This window comes from Chelonia mydas, chromosome 11 (assembly GCF_015237465.2).
Source record: "Chelonia mydas isolate rCheMyd1 chromosome 11, rCheMyd1.pri.v2, whole genome shotgun sequence".
Classification (NCBI taxonomy): Eukaryota; Metazoa; Chordata; order Testudines; family Cheloniidae; genus Chelonia; species Chelonia mydas.
The window spans coordinates 29,005,516-29,028,754 of NC_051251.2; the positions used below are offsets into that span (position 1 = coordinate 29,005,516).

The window sequence follows — 23,239 nt, forward strand, 5'->3', positions numbered from 1 at the left end:
CTAGCCTCTGTTCGTCAGATGGTCCAGACGGATGGCAGGAGAAAGATCACTTGATCATTACCTGTTAGATTCACTCCCTATGGGGAACCTGGCATTGGCCATTGTCAGTAGACAGGATACTGGGCTGGATGGACCTTCGGTCTGCCCCAGTATGGCCATTCTTATATTCAAGCATAAACTTTAATAACCAATTTTTTAAAAACACAACACAGAAGAAAATGGTATAAAAATTAAAACAAAATGAAGTTTAAGTGCAGGTTTATGTACACATGTTGAGGGGAATACTTCTATGGTATTTGCTTGTGCTTGGGAGACAAATTTGAAATGTTTAGTTAGCTTTAACATTTTACAACATAAACGGAGATAATGTATATCCTTTTAAAAACATTTTGGCTATAACACAGGCCAGAGGACCTCACCCAGTAATTTCTACATTAAGCCTATAACTTCTAGTTGAGCTACAGCATATCTTTTAGAATAGTAATTAATAGTAAATGAGTTCTTTACATGATCCTGGCTAATACTGTATAATTATACAAACTGAATGTTTAGCGGAGGGGATATATACTGTAAAATAAAGTGCTAAAAACATGGAAGAGAAAAATCCTTCAAATGAATATCCACCTCCATGAAGGCAATTTATAAAAACACGGATATGTTTTTCTTATTGCTTTTGCCATTCTAGAACCATGATAAAATATTTTAATATTTTAGACTATACAATCTCATTTTAATAGTTCACTTCAAGTAGTTTTAATCTAGTTTGTTTTTGTTTAAAATCAAATACCAATCACTACTGAAATAATAAAAATTGTTTAACAATATCTGAAAAAGGAAAAAAAAAAACCAGTACAGAAATAACCCCTTCAACAATGACATTATATTATGAGGGCACTGGTTGTTAAAGTTGTATTGTGTTTTGCATTGAAATCCTTCCATTTCACACTTCATTGACTGAATTTAGTTATCAGGTTTGGCCACTATATATCTTCGGGGAGCAATTGAACATCATATGTTTTTAGGAAAACATTTACTAACTTTTGCAAAGGAAACAATGTTCCCTTTCTGAGAGAGTGCCCCGTTTTGGTCACATTTCTTTGGGTTACTTTAACTAAACTACCACCATCCCCACAGATGATAATATAATAGCCATATTTTTCATGAACCCTGTAAATCTAAATCATAACAGATGCCCAAATGTATAGTTAATTAGGCCCCCGCAGTAGTTAGGAAAACAAGGACTAATATGTACCACCTTTCTCCATGGATTTTAAAGCTCATTAAGCAAATGAATAGCTTACTGCTCTAAGGCCATGTTGTTTGACTAACTTCCTCAATGATTGCTTCCAAATTGTACATCGCTATAAAATCTGCAGAGAACAATTTCCAGTTCATACAAATTTAGCATGATTCCCCCTGGCTCAGCCGGGAGGAGATTCCTTTTGAAACTCACCTGGCAGAAGAACTGCTTACTTATCACAATGCTCCTGGTTTTACTCTCCTGCAATAATGGGCAAGATGTACCACATGGATAAGACAAGCAGTCAAGAGAGGTTCTTTGCTCTGGTTTCTAGAGCACACTGTGGACTTGTGACTATAATATGGAAACCAGTGAACTAATAGACTTTCTTCTATATTTCATACCTGGAAATGTCACCCTTAAATTTTGAAGGCTGTCATTGTGACTCTATTTTATGTAAGTTTTCATGTCAGTGAAGCAATAGAAAGTTTTACAGAGTTTTGTTATGATAAGTGTCGGGGGGGGGGGGAGTTCAAGGACCATTTAATGTTTCTTCAGTGCCCCAATTCTGTCATTCTTCTGACTCCTAAATCAAAAAGTAACTTGACTGACTAACCCAGTGTAAATACTAGGGAGATAGCACAACATATAGTTCTAGTTGTACTGATTTTCTGCAGCATGGTGAGTATTAAAATATTATGGACCACAGTGATACATTGCTCTTGTGTGAGAATTACAGGACACCAAGTCAGAAAAGGCCAGTAGACTACAAAAGAGTTTCTCTGCTTGTAACATTAGTTAACATACATTTTCAGATTTAAAACATTTCAAAGAAAATGTTTAAAGAGGAATGTATAAACATGTTCTTAGCTTATCTTAAGTAAAAAATAAATACCACGTATAGGCCTCAGGACAGGTAAGCATAGGGTGACCAGCTTTCCAAAATGCAAAAATTGGACATATGCGGGAGCTCTGCCCCCTGACCAGGTCAGAAACCTGGCAATGGTAAGAGCCACCCAGGGAGCCCGGGCTGCTGTGGGGAGCCCTGGACCCTCCACCTGCCCTGGGTGTGGGATCAGGGTGCCCAAGAGCAGCCCCTGGCCTGTGTCCAGGGGCAGGGCCTTGGGGGGAAGAGGAGGAGGAGCAGGGGGCAAGGTCTTATGGAAAGGGGGGCCAAAGGCCCCACCTCAGCCCCACCAGGAAGAGGCTGGCAATGCCCCTGAGCCTCAGGCAGGCCAGGATAGGCACCACAGGGAATCCAAAACAAATGATGTCCCACAGTCATTCAGCCCAGAACTTGAAATTTACATTTTGGGACTGTGCCGCCCAATTAGGGATGTGTGGTCACTGTAGGTAAGCACTGAACTTACAGGTAAGCATGTGTTTAAGTGCTTTCTTGAAATCGAGTTCACAAAGATGAAAATAGAGCTAGAAAATGATTTTAAGTACATAGCTGACATTTATCAATATATCTAAAAGATTTTTTTAAGTAGCAATGCTGAAAATATTAGAAAGAAATATCTTGGCTTTGATAACAAGTACTGCTGGTCTTATAATAGCTGCCTGTGCACGTGAAGTGCACGTATTGGAGATGGGATGAGAAGACTGTATTTTGATTTGGGATTTGCAAAACACCTCAGGTGAATTTTCTTTACTCAAACCAGGAGTGGTTGGTATTTAAGGTACCATTATATGACCCCCGCCCCCAAATTTTAGAGGACAGAGATCAAAGGTTTTAGTTCCATCCTTCTGTATTATGAGCAAACTGGAGTTTTTTAAAAAATACTCATTTTTAGGTTTTAGTTTTAAGAAACTTCTAGTGTTGCTCAGTGCTGGGTCCCATTTTATCCGAGCTGTAGGACTTGAGGGGTCGTCACTCACATGTTTGGGTGTGTATGTATGTATGTATATATGTGTGTGCACTGTATTATTTCTTGGATGTAAATGCTAATTCTTCATTTAGGAGATCTGGTACAAAATTTTATTTGCAGCTTTAGTCTTTTTACTCATAGTTTTTCCTAGCCAGAATACAGTATTCAAAACCCCATGCCTGAGAATTTCCGTGTGATTTTTTGTTTTGTTTTTTGAGGGGGGCATGGATGGGGGGGCGGGGAGCGTCTGGAGAGATTCATATCTTACTGAATGGTGAGCTGTCCAGCAATCTTGAACCTCAATTTCCAGAACTTGATAACCTGTCATGTTGTTACATAGCACTGGAGAATGAATTTATAAAAAGATTAACTTGTCTTTTTTTCTCTTTGGCAGATGCAAGACAAAAGTCTACCCTGATGAACTCCCAAATACAAGTGTAGTTATAGTATTTCATAATGAAGCCTGGAGTACTTTGCTTCGAACTGTTTACAGTGTTATAAACAGATCCCCACACTATTTGCTTTCTGAGGTTATCTTGGTGGATGATGCCAGTGAAAGAGGTATGACCCTTGCTCTAATTTTCTTGTGGATAGTTATAATAATTTGATAGAGATTTAAAATGTACATATTTTGTTAGTGTCACATTTGAGAAGCCTGCAGAAGGGATTGTAAATCAATAAAGTTTTAACCAGTAATGAATTTGACCCCCAACTCAGAGAGGGGCAGTTTTCTGGATTAAGTAGCTCAGTGATAATGGTGCTTTTCAGTGACCATGTTGTGAGTGCTGTGCCAATATTCCCGATAAAGAATATCAAGAATATAGTGTCCTATGTCTCCATCGCTCATTTCTCTCCTAACAAGGAAATGACTCACTCTTGAGGTTTAAACTTGTATAAATGTCAGAAGCTTGAACAGTTTCCTCAGATTACTCTTTGGTTTTTGTTTTTAATTTATTTTGAGCCCGAGTTTCACATAGTTTTTTTAAACCAGTAATTGATGTTATTTGAGGGTAGAAAAAGCAGTTTTCAGTAAGAAAAACTGCTTTTGATAATGTTAATGTTTTAGAAATAAAAAAATGCTAAAATAATGGAACTGGTGAAAAGCCAAAAAATGTCAATGTATTTGTTTTGGATGTCAAAATGTTTGCACAGCATGGCACCATGAGGACTGCAAGATTTGGAAGCTATGTTGCCTGATTTCTCTATGGGTTCCAAAACCTGTCCCCTGAGGGAAACCTTCAGCAAACACTGCAAGGTGCACCTCAAAGATTTCCCTAGGTCTTCTGTCCTCATGGAGGTTTTACCATAGGCAGGTACGTTACTGTATCTGCAGCTGTGTAAAAATAAATGCAGGGGAATTTGAAGCTTATTACACAGTATGAAAGGTACTGTCTTTTGTAATCCACTGATTAGCTACAGCATCATATCCTGTTCAGCATTATAGAGCTGTCGCGTAATATCAGGGGCAGGGCTGTGCCATTGATGTGACATGCCAAGCAGCTGAATTTTTTTGGTTTTCCCCTGTTCCACATTTTTAGGATTTTTTTTCTTCCAAACTATTAAAGTGGTCAAAAGCTGTTTTTGTGACTGAAAACTTCAGACCACGCAGTATGGCTCCCGTACTGGCTTCCTCTACTCTGTGCAGGGTACCCCTTGGAGGGATTGCAGGTAGAGAGCTGATGTTAATGCTGCCCTAAGTAGCATTAACATCCACATGGCTACCCAATTAGATATCCCTGTTTCAAAGAGTAGAGGGGAAGCATGCTCTCTCTTGCTCACACTCACAATGTGCAGCTGTTACTAAGGGGTTGGGGGGAGGGACAAGTATGCTGCACTGGCTTCACTATACCTTGCTTCCACTGCTCTGGATTTTTCCCCCTAACTGTACTTTTTGTTGCTCCCTTCCAAGTCAGACATCAAAGAGAACCACGGGGTCAAAGTACTTAACATGACTCTCATACGTAGGGAAAGGGTATGTTATGGAAGCTCCCAAACTGCTGAAGAAGCTTATTAAAATGGATATAGTTGAAAACTAAACTTCGACTCTACAACAAAATAGCAAAAACATATATTTAATCAAAGTACACATTTCTGGATTGAATTTATACTAAGCTTTGACTGACCAGTGCTATAAGTAGGAAATTAATCATAATTTTTTCCGTTTGAAATCTTTTATTTGCATGGTCTTCTCATGAGACCCATTTAACCAGAACTATATTGCAATCCTAGAATGTGAGCAGTGTCCTAACGTAAACCTCCATGACCTGAAAACTTATCTCTCATTCTTCAGAAAATTGACAAACATGTCTCAGACTGTATTTCCTGAATTGTGCTTTCAGGACCTTTGGTCTTTCAATATTCATGCATGAAAATATTGTCCAAGAATTACCTGAGTGACCAGTATGATGTATTAACCATACAGTTCTATTTTGAGTCCTCACTGACTACTGAATCTAGTTTGAACAAAAGGTTTCTTGTATTTTTAAATTGCATTTGGCAGATTTTCTGAAAGCCTCATTAGAAAATTATGTGAAAAATTTGGAAGTGCCAGTAAAAATTATTAGGATGGAACAACGGTCAGGACTGATCCGTGCTCGGCTCAGAGGAGCAGCGGCTTCTAAGGGCAAGGTCATAACTTTCCTGGATGCACACTGTGAATGCACTTTAGGCTGGCTTGAGCCCCTGCTGGCAAGAATAAAGGAAGACAGGTAAGGGCTGATATATGTCCTTCTGCATGATGACAATGCCTGCTACACTGCTCTAGTTAAGGGTCTGTCAGAGTTTCCTTTATAACCCTTTATTTTCAGTGTGATTATATTTTGGCTATAAAAAGAATCTTCTTTGGCCTGAACACATTGAAAACAAGTCATCAACCCAACAGTGTTTTCTAGTTTTAAAAAAATGGTTCAGTAATTTTTCAATCAATATTTTTGTCGGGATAAGATGCTTTAATAGTTATTGTATCTTTATTCCTACAGGGTCTCTGTTAGTGTAGCTGGTAATAATAGTTAATAAATGAAGCCTTTTATTTCTGTGGCACCTATCCAATCTTTGGTTGGCAAACTAACCCACCACCTTTGTTTGGTTCATGAGTGCTTGTGTATGCTGTGCATTCCTCCACTCTCCCCATCTGTTCTCTTCTCGTGTGAGCTCACAAGCAATTGGAATTTATGCTTATCCTGTCTTCCAAGTGGATGGTGCAATGTGTACCTGCTCAGTTTATGTGCATAAGTGAATGTCCAGTCACAAACAGAAATCAAAGCCGAAAGCCTTGCTATCATCACTTTTTGCTATTGTTCTAAAAAGCAAATTCCATACACTTATATTTTATGTTGAGGAAGCTTGTGTGTGTGTGTGTGTGTGTGTGTGTAATACCTGCTTGCCAGCCTACCTATCTACAAATGCTGTTGTGTTCAAGGCCAAAAAAGACTCTTTGCCTCTATTTGTGAAGCAGATGGATTGCAAGAGGTCTCCACAAAATGTTCCCTGAGTGACCCAGAGAGCAGAGGGGCAACAGCAACCAATTACTACAGCAGCTGCAGGGGTTAAAGATGGGTGGAGTGTCTCTTGTGTTTTCAGGATGATGGGTAACTGTGGGGAGGAGGGCAGACGTGTCAGAGTAGGGGGGGCAAGGCTATCCATTGGAGGAAAGCAGCTTCACAGCATCAATTGAATGCTGCAGCAACAACTAAAGAGTTTATTTTGCTATTTGTGTAGAGAGAGGGTATGGGTTTATGTGGAGGGTGTCTCTACAGAGGAGGGGGTATAGGGAAAGGAGATGGGCGGGAACTGTGCTTATAAGTGGAAAGCAAAGAAATGGAGAAACTTTACAATATCAGTTCAGTTTTACTCTTGGCGTAAGAAATGACAGCAATGTCCCTGCTTGCTTGAAGGAGGGGGATGTCTGTGCATGGGGATAGGAATCAGCAGTCTGACCTGGTGTTTGCTGAGGGCAGGGGAAGAGGGGGTGCCAAGGCTGCATAACTCACTGTGTAGTGCATCTAAGCTCGATGCTTCTCGTTTGATGGCCTTCCCCCAGCATCATCATCTCAGTGCTAAGAGATAATGAAATCACGTGTGTCCGAACCAAACCAATTTAAAGATAATTTTGTTGTTGTAAGAAGACCACAAATGCACAAGAGGCATGAAAGAGAGCTGACTGTTGCACCCTTATGGATCCAGTTTAATATAATATACTTTACAAATTGTTTACAATAACTTGCACGGAACTGTTATTGGAGTGTTAGGGAAATGCACAACATTTTAAATTGTGGTGCTCTAATTGCATCTTCTTCTAATGTTTCACTAAGACTTTTCTAATGTATAGGGGATTTTTACAGTTTGCGCTTTGTGACCCTTATGTTATAAACAATGTTACAAATTATGAACTGATAAAACATCAAGCATAGCAAAAGAGAAAAGCTATCTCACTAGGGATAAAATAAAATATGGCACCCGCTGCAGAAAAGTTAAAGCTATGTGGTATGGAGGTCAGCTTGGCACATCAGCAGCAAAATTTAGGTGTATTTCAAAATCTGCCTGGCTCAGCTATGGGTTTTCTCTTTAGCTAGAGCCCATACTGATGCAGAGGACACTAAGAAACACATTTGTTACTCTGCATGGTTTCAAGCAAATACACAGATTATGCTGTTTATGGCTGTTATATAGTCTATAACATGTTTGACCTTCTGAGCTGATGTTTTATTAATATGGACATCAGCTTAATTTTATTAATATGGACAAAAGCCCTGGAAAAATTCTTTTACAGAGTAAGTGATGAAATGAAAATGAAATGTTTCATTAAGGTTTCAGGTTTTATTCCAAATCTGAAATTCATGACAGATTTGCTGAGGTTTGAGTGAACCTAGATGAATTTTTGACCTAACCTGCACCTAACCTAACCTGCATCAACTTAATGTATTTGGATGGAAACTGTGGGGACCACCTGTTTGGTTACCATGAGTTAGTCCTGAAATCTGGTAGCTTAAAGCTGGGCTGTGATTTGAAATTGGGAGGCTAAACTTGGAGTGAAACTCAGGGAGTGCAAGCCTATCTATGTAAACCGAAATGGTGGAAAAAAAAGGGTTTGCAAAAAGATCTGACAATTTGAGAAAACTAATTTTGCACAGTCTTGTTTCCAAATAAAATCTCTAGTGTGGGTCTTGATTTCTATGCAGAGAAGCCACAACAGAAAGGGGTCTGTAGCATATTTTAAAAAGTAATCTTTTTTTCTTACAGAAAAACTGTTGTCTGTCCAATCATTGATGTGATCAGTGATGATACATTTGAATACATGGCTGGGTCAGACATGACATATGGAGGGTTTAACTGGAAGCTTAATTTTCGCTGGTATCCTGTTCCTCAGAGAGAGATGGACAGAAGGAAAGGGGACAGAACCTTGCCTGTAAGGTAAGGAGAATGGGCAAAGGATGCTATTGTATTGTCTTTGACTCCATTGCATAATTGTGAGCATTGCAGTGTTTTATTTGTGGGTAAACATTTTTAATTATTAAGACTTTACTGAAATTCAAATGTATACATATCCAAAAAGCATAAAGGTGTGGTACACCTTTTAGATTAAAACAATAGAAGACCATTTTCTCACCTATTCACAGTGTGAATATAGTTATCAGAACTGAGCAAATGCCTTAAAGGTCTTCTGTGAGTATTCAATAACATACAAAATGAATTTGTTTGGATGTGTTTGTCCCCTTTGCATTAATTTTCTTCAAATATTCTAGTGAAGAAGTGTATTGGCTAGCATGTTCATGAAAACAATGAATTTTAAGCTAATATTAGAAAGTACTTGTGGAGAAAGAAAAGGAGTACTTGTGGCACCTTAGAGACTAACCAGTTTATTTGAGCATGAGCTTTCGTGAGCTACAGCTCACTTCATCGGATGCATAGCATATCCTGGAAACAGGTCTTCTGCAGTTTCCAGGATATGCTATGCATCCGATGAAGTGAGCTGTAGCTCACGAAAGCTCATGCTCAAATAAACTGGTTAGTCTCTAAGGTGCCACAAGTACTCCTTTTCTTTTTACGAATACAGACTAACACGGCTGTTACTCTGATACTTGTGGAGAATAACTTCTGAACTTGTAAAATTCAAATATTTTCCCTAGAAACTTGATTCTAAAATTCATGCTCTTCCAGTCAGGGAACAGAATTGATACCTACAGTACGTATCCTATCAAATCTAACAAACATATCTCCCATTCCAGTATTGAACACTGTCAATGAATTGCTCATGAATGAGCTACAGACTAAGAATTAGTCACAGAAAGTATTTGGTGACTCACTGTAACACATTTGAGAAACTTGCTATCAGCTTGTAGAAAATTTGGGAACAGAAAAAAGAGGTGACATTCATTGACTAAATTATTTGCTATGGATTATTTGCTCAGTTCTGATAGCTATAATGGTCCTTATGATAGTTAATGAAAGTATTGAAAAGCTGAAAGAATGATTTCAAACATGTCTGAGGCATAAAGAAGTTGGGGAAATTCCCCATCCTGCATGTCCCATTACTGCGTGCAACAGGCAGATAAAGAGAGAGCCGGCTCAGGTTGAAATAGTTCACAATGCAGCCAAAAGAAAGGTTTCCAGACAAGACAATGGATAATAAGAGACATTTTCATAATTATGTACATCTGAAAGGGCAGAAATCTATAATTCTATGTTCTTCAGAGTTTTGGGTTTTTGTGGGTTTAGGTTTTTTAATATATTTCTGCTTGACAATGAAGTTATCAGGAACCATCTTTTCTTCCACTTATTTATTAGGAAAAACTACAGAAAGTTGGTATGTAGAATATAAGGATTAAATGCTTTCGCACAGCTGAGAGGGGGAATATCAAAGGTGGCTTTCTGACACCTATCTGTCCCCTCAGTCTGAGTCCAAACTGCACCTTGCTGCAGCCAACCTCCAAGGGTCTATTCTTCAGAATAGCCAGTGCATTGACCACACCTGTGAGTAAACCTTTATGCCAGGGCCAGGAGAAGCAGGATAGGGCTGGCTGTCGCTGCTCTGTACCACCTGAGGACTCCTCCATGCCAGTTGCCTCTCAAGCTTTAAGGGGACCAGGATATGGCTCTTAAGTCTTTGACTAGAAAGCATGCACCAAATTCTGTTTGGAAATTGCTTTGGGGAATTGGACGCTGGAGAGTATATAATGGCCCTATTTAAACTGCCAGCAATTTTTGATGATTACCACAACATGATGTTGGGGATACACTAGAAATAGGCAATAATTGTGGTAAGGAAATAGTACCATGAGTACCATAGGTGATAAATGTGGATTTTTAAAATAGTGACCACTGTAAATGTTAGCCATACTTCACATTTAGGGCTTAATGCTTTCCAGCGCTGCTGGGTGTGGCATGGGCTCGGGGATGGCTGTCAGGGAGCTGATTCTGGCTCTGTGATTCTTGGAGCTAATTCCAGCCCCAAGGCTATGTCAAGATGCTTCTTGGCAGCACTAGCATGTGCCAGTGATGGATCCTTATGGACCCTACAGCAGTCGAGGAGTACAGTGGCAGAGCAAAGCTCAGCCAGGTGGCATCCCTGCTCATGATACACCTCCTCCCCAGGAATCATAGAATCATAGAATATCAGAGTTGGAAGGGACCTCAGGAGGTCATCTAGTCCAACCCCCTGCTCAAAGCAGGACCAATCCCCAACTAAATAATCCCAGCCAGGGCTTTGTCAAGCCTGACCTTAGAGGGTGTGGAGACCAGAGGTTCAGGGCCTGACTGTAGTGCAGATGTGCCTCTGTCAGATGAATTCTCTTTTGGGTGTTTGCAGCTGGATTATAGCTCCTTTTGTAGTACCTAAATGGTGCAAAAGGGCTATAGCTCAGCTGGAGATTCTGGCCCATAATGTAGACTTGTAAATGACCTGTTTGTAGTTAAAAGGTATCCAAAGAAATGTTCTAGAAATGTATACATACTGCATAGTATATAGTGTGTACACACAAGTACACACACACACACACATACACACACGTATTGATGGACTGGCCTCGAGCAAATATTGTCCGAAAGACCAAAATTAGAATGGTGAGGGAAATACACAACAAACAAGGAAACCGTTTTCCCCCAGGTCAGATTTTACTGCTATTATCTGAAAAGCCCCTCAATGGCTGTTCACTAATGCTGAGAAGTTTGTGTAAAATCCCAAGAGTTAATTCTTACCACTACCCCTACTGGCTCAGCCTCTTTTCCTCCTCACCTGGTGGCTCCATCCTCCATGCCCCTTCCTGTACTGGATCTTTGTTCCCTCACATCCCTGCGTGGTGCTTTGTGTGTCAACCTCCTTGCTCGACTTATCCACTCTCCCAGCTACTAGCACTGACTTATGGGGAATTTCAAGAAATTCAAAAAATGCTGCTGGCACCAGCTCTCCTCTGCATGGTTTTCAGCTCCTTTAGTGAGAAAGTGTTTGTGTTTGTGAGCAACTTGCTGGTATGTTGGCTGGTCTGTGTAGGACTTCACTGCTGATATCCTGTTTCCCTCTCGTGGAGTCAAATAGCATTATTTTATAGATTGGTCCTGAGCCAAAATTAGTCAACAGATTTTAATTTTAAAAAATCCTTTTATTAAAATAAAAATCCTGAAGAGGTTGGGAAGAGACAGAATAAGATACTTATTTGGCAGGTGCTTTTTGTTTTTAGCTGAGGTTGCTTGAAATGTTAAAAGTAGGCCCGTTGGAGATAATTAGTGAGCAAAGTATAGGCAGAGGTACATGATAAGAGTAAATTATAGTATGTGGGTTTATTTTGATTTACAAACAAATTATTAACTCTAGACATGTGTGAAAATTCACAAACATTTGAATTTGTAATATGTTAAAAATATTAACCTGCCTAAAATCCTCCCCAGCTTCAAAACAAAATATTCCTCAATTATCCATCCCATTCCCCTCCTTCCTGTGCCTTGGGGAAAAAATTGGGTTAACAAGTGAGTCTTGCATCTTGTTCTGATGACCACCTGATCCGGGCCCCGATGTACCAGGAGAAGAGAGTTTCAGAGGCAAGGGCCTCTTATCAAGAACACCTACCACCAGTTACTCCTACTTAAACTAAGTGAATGTTAGCTCAGACATCACAGGTGAGCATGGCTGCTGTGATGTCCCATGTGGGGGAAAGGCTGTCTCAAGTAGCTAGGACCCTTACCCTCACCCCATTCTTTTTTCATAAGTCAAAACAGCATGTGAAACTGGAAATCAGCTGGCAGCTAGTGCATGTCCTGAGCACAGGTACAATGGGCTTCCTCTGGAAATAACATTTAATTAGTAATCTGTTGCATTTGATGCTATCTGCAATTTTCAAATAGATTTTAAAGCATAGCCTCATATGGAGCTTATTGCAGTAAATCAACCTGTAGATGTTAAAGACACGGATAATAGTAACAAGGTCTGAATCCAAAAGAAAATGATGCAATATTCTAGCCAAATAGCCTAAAGTGTTTTTGGCAACCACTGCTACTTCAAAAGCCACTGGGGATCCCTCTCCCCCAAAACAGACCCTCAAACTGCAAATCTTAGCAACAAACCATTTCTTCTGGTTGATTTTCTCATTCTATAAGCATCTGGGTTAAGTACTGAGTGTGTATCTAGATCTGTTTTTCTGTCCAACTGATGAAATAGGTGTATATAACACCACTGACTTTTATGTTTTCTTGAATATGTGTATAATAGTCATTGCACCCAAATTCTGCTCTTTGGCACACTGAAAGTTAAGGGGGTTGTAGGCATATAATTGAAAGAAGAATGTTACCCAGAGTATTTATTATCTATAATAAGTCAATATTGATCAACACTTACCTTTCCCTTTTTATATTCAGTAGCAACATGTATACACTCCAGTAAAAAATATGGGATGCTTTTTAAAGACCTTTACCACCTTTAGTAAGAAAGATCTGGATAATTCACTCATAAGTCACTCAACTTGCTCATGAAGATGAGTCTTAACAGAGCTCAGTCATCTTGTATTTTGTGTATATTAATCCTGATACGTTGAATGTGAAATTTACTGTAAACTCTAAGCAGTAGAATTTATCTGGTTCTTTTTCTTCAGTCGATGGAAATAAGCACTAGACTTACTTGCTTTGTTTGCCCTAGAAATTACAAGAAACTGTTTCATGAAATTTAATTCTGTAAGATGATTTGAGGAGGTGAAGCAACAGAAATATCTGCCATTGCTGGAGTTTCTAGAATTTATAGCAAATGGTTAATTAATTCAATGACTGTTGTAAAAGCCTACAGATAATTGTCATCCAATACAGTTGAAGAGAGAACTTTCTTAGTGTAAACTATAACTGAAAAAGAAGCTCAGTCAGATAGCTTTTAAAAAAAATCACCTGCAATGAATAGTAGCTGTGGGAATTCATAAGTCTCTTATTTTATATTAAATAACGATGCTTACAAGCAAACAAAGATTCAGAATTCAGTTACAGCACATTTAAAATATCCTGATCTGATGTACAGTCACCGCTGTCACTGTTCTTCACAAATGCATCCCTGTTGTTTTGATCCCATATTTTTCTTCTTTGTTTCCAAAATACTGCTCCAGTGTCCTTGTTCCCTTTCCTGCTTCCTCCTCACCATAGTCAAGAAGTCTACCTATCTAGGTTTTTATAAGGTCACCATAGTATATTATCTCCTCCAATAATAATTTTGCACTTAAATGGTGCATTTCATCCTAAGAACTCTTAGCACTTTTACAAAGGTGGATACCATCTTCAGTTTACAGGTGGTAAGTGACCTGCCTAAAACCACACAGCCAACCTGGAATAGAATCCAGCTCACTCAACCTGCTGTCCTCTACACTATCTACTAAGCTGTGTTACTTTGTTCATGATTCCAAACAAATTCTTCATTTCTCTTTCAGCTGGGGAGTGAGGTAAAGGTTATAGGTTTGCACTGGGACAAAGAAACATTTTTGGATAATAATAAGAACCAACCAACTTTCTACCAAAATTCAAACAGAGAAATGAATCAGAACCTTTTCTAAAGTTCAAGAAGAATTAGCTGGATTTTTCTCAGGCTTGGTTGTTATCTATTTTTTTCCACAGATGTAATTATTTTAGTCTGTAACAAAAGCACCACAACATCAAGAGAAAATCTGTGGCTGAAATTGCAGAGCGAGGAGGAAAACGGGAGGGAAGGACGGTGCGAGAGAGAGAGAGAGAGAGAGGAAATCCCCAAGAGTAGATTGATTTCCAGAGACAAAGTAGTTTAGACAAGCATTGCAAATATTGTCTGGGCCCAGGCAGCCTGTGGAAGTTACTGCAGGACACTTCCTATAAAAGGGTGCTTTGTTTATCTGAAATAGAATAAGTTGTAAGGACTGTCAATCAATATGTCTTAATTAAGCTCCTACTTAACTCCAAAGTTCTTATCCTGCTCCCATTTAAGTAAATAGCAAAACTCCCATTGACTTTCACTGGAATAACCTTAGGCCCAGTAGAGCTGCAATAGATTATTGGACCTTTTCCAAATGCTTTATTTTTATACATACACATAGTGTCATACACAGTCCCCTCTTCCATGAGTACAGAGATTGTTCAGGCTGCAGAACTAGTGGGGTTAAGCTATGTAATGAGAGAGGGGTGGCTAGATGCCAGGGGCACATAAGAGGAGAAAAGCCACAGAACTCTTCTCCAACTAAGCTCCCTTCATGGTTGTGCTTGAAAAATGGAAGGGGTGTGGCTGGAGGACCCACTGATATATAGATCTTCTGCGCTACAAGTGGGAGGTGTGATCAAGTATGGCCCTCTGTAGCCTGCTCCAGCCATCAGGCTTGAGACTACAGCCACATTGCATGCATTACACCATGTCTATACCTTTGTCTTCCAACATTTTCTCTGACAGCCATTGGTTTCACTCCACTGATGATTGCAACCAATGTGGTGGTTATAAAACTAGCAGCCATTGGCTGAAAGGATATACTGGACATTAGAAGGAGTTCTGAAATCAAAAGACAATGGGAGCATGTTTGAGGGGCAGTTATAGTAATTTCCAAACCACTATTCTTTTTTAGCTCTAGATAACAAAATGGAAAAAGTACAAATCAGAGCTTCATGTAACTAATTACAGGCATCAAGCCAACATCTATCTGTGACTAATTAAAATGGAGTAACAGACACCACAGGGAATTTTGAACCATGCACCTTTGTCAGGTTGTTGTATCCCACCACTGCACAAATGATGAGGGAGAGGGTTAACCAAATCACATACTCTTGCTAAGCAGAACTACTTCCTTAATATTTTCCTTTAAATAGCTTTGCATACTATTTGTACTCTGCAGAGCTCACTGTGTGTTTGAGAAAATTCATTCCTCCTTCTGTCAGCGTGCCAACATATTATCAACCTTCAGGCAACAGAATACTGTCTGTGCTGAGAACAGTTTAAACACAGCTTGTGTCTTCATACCTACAGTGTCAAAAATACCAGATGTTTTTGTGCTGTGCATGTTAAAGCTGTCCACGCCAGTACATCTTTACTGGATGTCACCATATTCAGCATCCCTTCTTAAAAGCTCAGTTCACTAGAATCTAAAATCTATTGAGTCACTCTTTATTTTGACGTTTTTGCTTTCTTCCTAAGCATTTTATTATTATGCCAACTACTGTGAATAAAAATAAGAGAACAAACATATACAGAAAGTAGGGAGCATACCTTGTTTATCCCTTTCTCATTCTCCATCCCAACAACTGGATGATGTCTGATACTAATAAAAACCTATATAAATAGAATCCTTATTCCAGATTACATATAATGTTCTTATTTATCTTATATACCTTAAGGTGGTGTATAGTTTTCACTTTTGGCTGTCTGTTGAGGCAGTCAACAAGGATGCTAGTGGTGAAACTAATGTTCTGTTTTTTGGGTTGTGGACACCTTCTCATTAATAATTGGACTGAGACCACCAAATCATATGGCATAGAGTGGCACGGCCATAAGATGAAAAGGACTGTTGGTCATGCTAAAGTTGAACTAATGACTTGGGAACAAAAAGCTTTATGTTTCATTCATAATTCCTAGAATCATGGAAAATGATGACTTGTCCATATTCCCTCATGTAGTCCCTCATGTTGCGAAATGTGAGTCATGCAATTTACGACTGTAAAATATGTTGTATGCAGTGTTGTTGTTAGGGTGACCAGACGGCAAGTGTGAGAAATCGGGATGGGGAAGGGGGGGTAATAGGAGCCTATATAAGAAATAGACCCAAAAATCGTGACTGTCCCTATAAAATCGGGACATCTGGTCACCCTAGTTGTTGTAACCAAGTTGGAACCCAGGATGTTAGAAAGACACGTTGGATGTAGTAATAACTTTTTTTCAGCCAACTTCTCCTGGAGAAAGGGGCAAGCTTCAAGCTGACACAGAGCTCCTCTCCAGAGGTCTGCAGAAGAAGCTTGAAAGCTTGTCTCTTTCTCCAGGAGAAGTTGTTTCAGTAAAAGATACAATTTCACCCTTCTTGTCAGTGTAAAAATATGTAACTCATTAATTGCCTCTTAGAATTCTTGGAGCCAGTGTTAAATATAATGGGTAGTACTCTGTGCTGCTCTTCTGAAAGGTACAGCACAGATTTCACAGCCAGGAGCAGGGGGGCGTAGGGCAGCTTTAAGCCACCTTTCCTCCCTCCCCGTTCTAGGCTGCTTCAGGGCTTGAGGAGACTCCCAACATAACTTGGACAGCCCTGGAGGCCTTATCTAATTTTTGGCAGCTCCCCTAGTGGCCACAGTGCTGCCTGGAATCTCTGCAGCCTCCCCACCAGCATGCCTCTCTGTCCCGATGCCCTAGCTTGCGAGGTGATCATGGGGGGGCAGTCTTCCACTGGCCCTGCACTGACTGAATTGTCCCTCATCAGGATATGGGGTTTTTAGGGTGCTTTTATGCTGTGTTGCTCCTTTTACCCAGCATCAAAGAGCCAGATCTTCTTCCCTGGTCTATCTCAGTGGGTTGGCAAAAACTGAACAAACCAAAAAAGCCAAATAAGATCAGAAAAGACCAAACCAAATAAGACCAGAAAAATAAAATCATAATATACTACCTTTACTCTTAAACAATCAACACCTAACACACACAATGCACTGATAATCATACAGTGGCAGCAGCTGAATTTCAACAAGGATCAATAGGACTTTATTCTTTCTATTATCACTATTTTAGTTGTTTTTATGATGACAGCTGCACAGCAATTTTTTAGGTAACAAGTTCAATTTACATAGTTGATAGTTTTGGCTGTCATGTTTTATTTAGGTAACCCCTTTATTGATGTGTATGTAAATTTTACAGTACACCTGTACAATACTCAGTAGTTTCAGTTTGTAAGGATTGAGGCGAATATTGCTTACACCCACAACCCCGCCATCAAATTTCAGAAGCCCCACAAATCTCAAAGTAAAACTCAGTTGAAACTGCCAAGAGTCACCTGCTTTCACAACTAATCTGCAGAAATGAAAATTTTCACATGATTTTGATGCAAAACCCCGGGGCTTAATACTGCAATCCCATGCACAGATGAGTAACTCTACTTATGTGAAATCAATGGGACTACTCATTTTAGTAAGATAGTCTCCTATATGTGTGTTTGCAAAACAGGGCTCATATGCTGGCCCACATTTGTTCATGCATTGCAACATTCAGGTTTGTGCAAAACATTTGTTAATCTGGGTGATCTCTTGATGAATCTGAAGTTGATGAAGTTTCATATATATAAATAAAGCCCAGCAAACAGTGATTTTTGGTTTCAGTGTAGTGATTTCACTCAGAAATAGAGATCTTTAACTAACTACTAATATAATTGTCATTTAAAGCTAATATTTTTAAATTGGTAAGCACTCTCCAAAATATAATGTGAAGAAGTGTATACAAATTACAAGACTTTTTGTTTCTTCTCCTGCTTGATGATAGTCACCTATAGTATTACAATATCGTACAATGAAATGCCCCAATCAGATAGGGGACCATAGCCAAAAATCATTACCATCTGTTCAGTTTCATTATTGTTCCTCATTATAGCTCAGAGGGTCAATGATATTACTTGTGGCAGAAATATAGCAAGATTGAGGGCAGTTAAGCAGCTTTGAGACCTAGAAAGGCTCAAGTATATTGAAATGACAGGCAGTTAATTATCTGAGTTTACAGTGTAGAGAGCATGGGGAGAAAAACAGACCTATTAAATGTAGGTAAATGCAGAGGTTCCATATCATTTGGTTGCTCTTCACTGAACTATGCTATCTTATTAGGAGTTATGATAGTAAACTCTGGCAGAAGAAGAAATAATTATGCAAAGGCAAATTCCTTGATTCATTAAATATATTGCTAAATGAGACGTTATTACTGGCACAGTTATGTTTAATATGGTCAGTTATATACTATGTACCTATACATATATTTTGTATGACATATACAGCTGATACCATAGAGTAACATGGAGGATTGCAAGGAAATCTCTTATTAGTGTAGCTTCACTGGTGCTAGCAATGGTGGGAGTGCTAGCATAGACCAGTAGCCAGCTTTCTTTACCACCGGAACAGTTAGAAAGAGGTGGCTAATGCACACTAGTGCTCCCAATGTTATTAAACACCAGTGAAGTTGTGCTGGTGCTAAAATAACAGTGGAAGAGATCCCTCGGTGTGCACAAGGGTGTATGTGTTTCCAGATATTTGTCTATGTATAAATATATGTGGTTGAATAGAGTTGAATGAGTAAGGCAAACAATTTCCCTGAGTACTCACCCATATTATTGAATGAATTCTGTTGAGCTATGCTCATTTGAGCAATCAAATTGACATCCACATTTTCACAAAGCCAGCTACAATGTCACATTCACAAGCATTCATGGAAACTGAATTTTAAATTCACACACACAGGTATTTGTGCTGGAAGTGGTTGCATTGCTTATCCATTCAGGGAAGAGAAGCCTGTGACATAGCTGACAAAAGACAAGGAGGAAACTACAAATTTTAAACATTGTACTTAGTATCTGATATTCAATCTTTACAAATAATCCATTGTATAAAAGAAAAATTGCTGAATAAATTAATTATGAATTACTAAATTGTATGTGCGTCTATATACATATTTGTATACAGAGTAATAGAAAAGATTAGTTTCAAAATTAAACACTAATTAAGTGTCATTCATTTTGTAATTGTTCTTAATTCTGAGGATAAAACCACTATTCAATTTCCATATTTGAACACCAGTCCCTAATTAATAGTAGTTCTAATTTTTTTGTGCTTGGATGTTCTTATCCAGCAAAGCACATAAGACCTCATTACTTTAATGGGGCTGCTTAAAGTTAAGCTCAAGCTTAAGTGCCTTGTCACATCAGCACCTTAAATATGAAAGGGTTACATTACTAGAATGTAATATTAGAACTTGCCTTCAGTAAGGGGCAGGGTTTAGCTACACCATCAGAGCAGATCAGAGAATTAGTTGCCATCATTTGCTCTCTGCCTTCCCTTTTGTACTGGAGGGAAGTAATCTGCTATTGGTCTATACCAGTAGCCTCCACACTGACTCAAATCTGCTGACTAGTGGATTGCAGGAGAGGGTCAGAGCGAACACCCTGCCAATCTCCCCACCCCCTGCCTGGTCACCTATACAATAGTGGAATAGCATTTCCACAATAGTTGCTCTCCTTCCCACACTGCCCCACCATGTAGATAACCCATGCAGAGGATTAACGCAGAGCCTTGCACCTTCTTATTCCCTTGTATGGTGATGTAAGGACAGGTTAAAATCCTGCCCTAAGGAATTTACAAATAGATTAACTAAAGCGTGGAGGGCCAATTTTTCAGTGAGGGAGAATATAGAACATAAATACTAGAACGTATGACTAAAGTTCTGCATAGCCATGTTTGTAGGGTCAAGTTTTAACTTAGATTCCATGCTAGCTAGTTCTGTCTCCCCCCCCCCCTTGGCTGTGCACTAGTATTTAGGTTGACAGTACTATAGATGCACTAATGAAAGCATTGATTATGAAATTATCTCAGCCTTTATTCTGATGGGAAGAGAAGCCCAAAGCCAAGTGTCCGTGAAGCCTGAAATTAGTACCGTTTCAATAATGTATGTTTCTATTATCTCAGATAAACATTTGTCATTAATGTAGATTTAAACTCTAAAAAATCTTTCCGGGGAAACAGGATATTTTTACTCATAGTGAATTTGCACTCTGATTGGATTTGCCTGTTGTAAAGATTTATAATCCTGTTAAGGGAGATTATGCCTGGTAATTTTATGAACATTTAGCATCTCTCTCTAGGGAAAGAGCTAAAGGCATTAAACTCTCTTCACTAAGCATTTCAGATTGGATTTAAACTGCTATTCCAGATGCAAAAGGCCAATATTCCATCCATTTAAATTGATTATTTTTTTAGGTGCATCATATTAAGTGGAATTTCACGTACAGAGTGATGCTGCAGTTCTTCCTCAGTAAAACTCCTGTTGTCAGTGGGAGTTTTGCCTGAATAAGAACTGCATTATTTGGCCCACAGCTGGAGCAGAGCTGTAGAAATTCTAAACCATATTATTATTTTATATATTTTCATTAATGTACTTAAAATATATTTTATATTCAAAAGATCTGGAGGCATATGTGCTATAGTATCATTTTATTAAATTTCAGTGTCTTTCAAAAGGTATTTTTCTTTTTTTTCTTTTTCTTTTTTTGTTTCTGTTTGTTTTCAACTAGGACCCCTACTATGGCTGGTGGCCTATTTTCTATTGACAGAAACTACTTTGAAGAGATAGGAACTTACGATGCAGGAATGGATATCTGGGGTGGCGAGAATCTTGAAATGTCTTTTAGGGTAATTCCCATTTTACTTCATTTTCTGACAACCAACAGTTATACGATAATGACATGTACATTGCAGATGAGGCACTTTTGTTTTAGCTAAAATGCAAGTTCTGGATTAATTTAAAATTCTAAAAATAACTAGAGATGCCTCGTAGTAGTGTTTCGGGGGCTCTTTTTCTACTGCATGCAACATTTATCATTGTTCTGAAAGATTTTTAGATAATGATTTTAAAGTTATCATAAGGTTTACTAATATATTTATATTAAAAACCCAGGGCTTTCATTGAAACAATAGGGATGCCAATTGACATAAATTAAGTAAAGAAGTGAGTTGGATTTTCAATACTGCAATGCTTTTCAACAGAAGCTTTTAACTATGTATATTCTCATGGATTTGCAAGCTATGACTGTGATTTCTATTGTTTTTACATATGAGAGCCCTGCTCTCTAAGGAATTCAATATCCTGCAGAATAGTGAGTTGATTTCTATCAGCATATTGCCCCTGACAAGAATAAAATGAAATGCATTTGTTTTATAAATTATCTTTTAAAATCAAATGAAGATTGGAAAAGTAAGGCTTTGATGAATAAATGATTAGGAAGGATGTGAAAAATGACTTAATATTATATGATGTATTGCAATCTTTACAAGGCAAAGTAGTTTGCAAAATAAAACTAAATATACCCCTTTTCTACGCATAAAACACAAGCAGACATTATTATTACTTTTAGAAGAAATCAGCTGAGGCTTTGACAGTATCTTAACTACATAGTGAAAGCATACATTGTTATTGTTCAGTGAAGTAGAAGGATAGAGATTTTTTTCCTAAACTTCTTTTGCCTTGAGTGTTTTTGACTTAAAGTATCAGATGTACAATACTGTGTGTATATGTGCGCGCGCGTGTGTTCATATGTACCTGTTAATTCAGTTCACTTTTTGCTGGGTATAAAAGTAAATGAATGTCTGTGACTTATGATGAGCATTTTAAAACTAAAGTTTTTGATGTAAATTAAACCATGTCCCAGTGAACCTGGACACAATAGTCTATAATTGTCCAGGAACAGCCTATTGTTAGAGCCTTCCATGGATACAAAATTTGTGTCCCCATCCGATTCGCAAAAGTGGTCCACGGATTTGCAGGGCTCTAGTTACAAAATTTGTGTCTGCATCCGATCCGCAGACCATTTTTGTGGATATCTGCAGATTTGCAGGGCTCTACCTATTGAAGTTCTATTTTCAGGGTATTTCATCTATTGTCTTCGAGAAGGACTCTGTCCTGTTATTCAGGAAGCTTCTCTCCATGGTTCCCTTTGTAATGTCTGTCAAGAAGGAAACCTGGAAAAATTGCTTGCCCCTCATCTTGCAGCATCTAACTCCTTAAAGCTCTAATCCTAGACATTTGATAAAAGCTTTTTTTGTCTCCTGTTACCTCTCAAGAAAAGTGTAGTATTCAATTCAGGACAGCACATACACGTATATTTAGCTTTAAGTACATACTTAAGAACCAGTTTCAATAAAGATAGACTTAGTGTGTGCTTACCTGAATCAGGGCCCTATATTTTAAAAACTTGCTCCTAGGGGTTTAATGTCTTAAAAATGGTGGTCTCCATCCTCTGCTGATTCTACCTTGCCTTGTCTTTTCCCAGCTCCCTGGCAGGCAGTTGGGGTATCCCTGTGGTATTTACCCAGACAGAGGTCAAGAACTCTGAGGATTTAGCTGCTTTGAACCATAGTGCACTAGTCAATAACTCTTTCCCTAACAGATGTCCCTAGGGAAGTATAACCCTATTTAAACTGAGAATTGTTTTAAAGAACATGATTACCTATCAGGTGAAATCCTGGCTCCACTGACTTCAGTGGGGCCAGGGCAAAACTCCCATTGACTTCAATAGGGCCAGGATTTCACCCTGTGTGTTTAGGTTTGTGATGTGAGTTGTCTGGTCTTAGAATATTCCATTCTCTGGAGAGCAGAGCATCAGTTTATAGCATTTTTTCCCCTTTTAATACTTTCTTTGGACATATACCATCAACTCCTGAGGTCCTTGCTCAATTTGTATTTTGCTCCCATTCAGGAAAGTTAATAGGAATTGGTCTAAGTAAAGACCTCAGCATTTGGCCCATGTTATGTAAATTGTGGGACTATTTCATTAGACACTAAATTCCAAATTCAGATTAAAAATGCCACTCCAGAATATTTGAAATGGTCAAGGGCAGTAACGCAAGTGCTAGTTGTAAAAGATGCACTTGTAGTAAGGAGAAGAGGGAGCTTCGCAAACAGACCTATCCTTCCTCACTCATTAAAACTGGG

At 38.7% G+C, this 23,239-nt stretch overlaps 1 protein-coding gene across 3 annotated transcripts in view; it reads left to right on the forward strand.

Moving 5' to 3' along the window:
* GALNT13 (polypeptide N-acetylgalactosaminyltransferase 13) overlaps positions 1-23,239 on the forward strand; it is a 331,481-nt gene that overhangs the window by 160,984 nt on the left and 147,258 nt on the right. For all 3 annotated transcript variants that reach the window (XM_037912743.2, XM_043525194.1, XM_037912744.2), the window contains 4 exons: positions 3,506-3,672; positions 5,612-5,819; positions 8,350-8,520; positions 20,823-20,940. In XM_037912743.2, the coding sequence (XP_037768671.1) occupies positions 3,506-3,672; positions 5,612-5,819; positions 8,350-8,520; positions 20,823-20,940 (664 nt within the window). The remainder of the gene's footprint in view (positions 1-3,505; positions 3,673-5,611; positions 5,820-8,349; positions 8,521-20,822; positions 20,941-23,239) is intronic.